The 1,892-nt window shown below is 47.6% G+C and overlaps 1 protein-coding gene across 1 annotated transcript; it reads right to left on the bottom strand.

Moving 5' to 3' along the window:
- Positions 1-187: 187 nt before the first annotated feature.
- Positions 188-1,192, bottom strand: LOC105559624. The gene is made up of 2 exons (XM_012008057.1): positions 986-1,192; positions 188-928 (listed from the first exon to the last, which is right to left on the bottom strand). The coding sequence occupies exons 1-2, from the start codon at positions 1,190-1,192 to the stop codon at positions 188-190; spliced, it is 948 nt and encodes a 315-aa protein (XP_011863447.1).
- Between the last annotated feature and the right edge of the window lie 700 nt (positions 1,193-1,892).

Here is a 1,892-nt window from a genome sequence, read left to right as displayed (position 1 = left end):
AAAAAAAATGACTTCCTCCCACGACGCGAGATTTTCAGAGTCGCAGAAATTAAAACCATCCTCAAGAAGGTCTTGAAGTCCTGACGGCCAGAAAACAAAACGAAACAGCAAAACACGAACAGAACGAATAACCTAATTCAATCATACACTTGCTTAGAACTTAACACTCATCCCTCGCGCTCGGATTCTACTCCTGGTCGAATCCCTTAAAATCAGGACACTCCGAACGGAAATGTCCAACCTTCCCGCAGGACCAGCACTCCCGACCCGCAGCGGACTTTCCCTCGCGCCAACCTTCTTGTCGTCCGTTACTCCCCTTTTCTTTTTCCGCGAGATTTTTGCCCATATTCGCTCCCTGTACCTTTTTCCCATTTGCCTCTTTATTTCTTACTCCGCCCCCTCCACTATAAATTTCTGCCTTTCTTTCAAAACCCTCCCCTCCTTGAATTATTCTAATCACTTTCGCTCTTTCAATCGCGATTTTTAAAGAAGAGACTCCCTCTAACTGGAGAGTCCGCTTCATAAATCCGTCTGTAAGCGCAGCGATATATTGCGCACAGGCTATCTTATCGCGCACGGCGTAAGGGCATTCGGGATACGCAAACTGTGCGAGTCTTTCCAATTCCGACCCCAGAGTGGCCACATCCTCTCCGAATTTTTGCCTTCGGTTCGCGAATTGAGAATAATAAGACTGTTGCGAGTGTGCCTCACCGAAACGCAATTCGAGTTTCAATATTAAATTTGCGAACCCCAAATTTTCGAAATCCGGCACAGTCTCCAAAACGGAGCGCGCTTTTCCCCTTAAACTTGCGGCGAGGGCGACGGTTTTCGGAGCGTCGCTCCATTGATTCGCGCGCGCGACCAAATTAAATTGTGCGAGGAACTCGCGGAACGACACCGTCCCGTCGAAGGTGTCGGGCTTCAATTTCTAGCCCAACATCGCGCGCGCGTCGCCCTCACCCGCGGAAGGACATCCTACACTCACGCGCCCCGAATCCGCGCCCCCAAGAAGTCTATTTTCGGAGTGACTTAGCTGTTCTTTGAGAATGCGTAGCTCCTCGTCTCGGGAACGCAACGCCGCCGCGAAGTCCTGATCCCGGCGCGTCTGTTCCTCGCGCATCTGGCGGATCTCTGCCATCACCGCCGCAATTTCCATACTGTGTGTCGGCTCGCTCGCTGGCGTCGTCTCCATGCGGCGTCTTTTCCTAGTAGCGTAGGCCGTCCTCGCTCTCCGCCGCTCGTCCGGTCCCGGACGAGCCCCCAAAATGTTGCGCTCCGCGCGCGTCTTCGCGCTCACCGTTCGCGGTGTCTCCGCGCTCACCAGTCGCGCACTCGGTTCTAGAGGGTGCCGGCACTCCTCCGCGCACGCATGCGTCAAAGAGACACACCAGTTAGAAAGAACAGGAACTTTATTGGAATTAACACGTCAACACGGCTCGAGAGCCAAGCTTCAAATCTATCGATTGATTACATTCAAAATAGTTGCCGATCGGTATCGTGGCAACCCGCCACGATACCGGGCGCCGCTTTCCTTTAGTGAACAGGATTCCTTGCGAGCGTAACAATATAATATTATTTATTGTTATATAACATAAAATAACACATTTTTCCATAAAGTATTTTATTTATTATAGAAATATTATCGGATACATTTGACAAAATTGCACATTCTATTTATCTGAAGAAACAGATTACAATTGTATATAATATAAAAATTAAAAATTACAAAACATACACTGTTACAATAATCGTATCATTTTCTGATGTCTTATACATTTCCCAAGCTTTGGTAAATGGAAAATTGACCATTTTCATTATAAAGAAGGAAGAATTATTTTTTACGATGTATCCCAAAAGTGGAGATATGTCAATAGTATTCCAACTTTCATATC

Source organism: Vollenhovia emeryi, unplaced genomic scaffold, assembly GCF_000949405.1.
Source record: "Vollenhovia emeryi isolate VEMERY1.0 unplaced genomic scaffold, V.emery_V1.0 DF946481.1, whole genome shotgun sequence".
Classification (NCBI taxonomy): domain Eukaryota; kingdom Metazoa; phylum Arthropoda; class Insecta; order Hymenoptera; family Formicidae; genus Vollenhovia; species Vollenhovia emeryi.
Note: the sequence above shows the minus strand (reverse complement) of the source record. Positions and strands in the feature narration are given on the sequence as shown.

Excerpts from the sequence above, each read along its gene's own strand:
- LOC105559624 (XM_012008057.1), bottom strand. The coding sequence starts at position 1,192 with ATGGAGACGACGCCAGCGAGCGAGCCGACACACAGTATGGAAATTGCG. Across the intron at positions 929-985 it reads GGGGCGCGGATTCGGGGCGC|AAATTGAAGCCCGACACCTT; the intron begins GTGAGTGTAGGA and ends ATGTTGGGCTAG.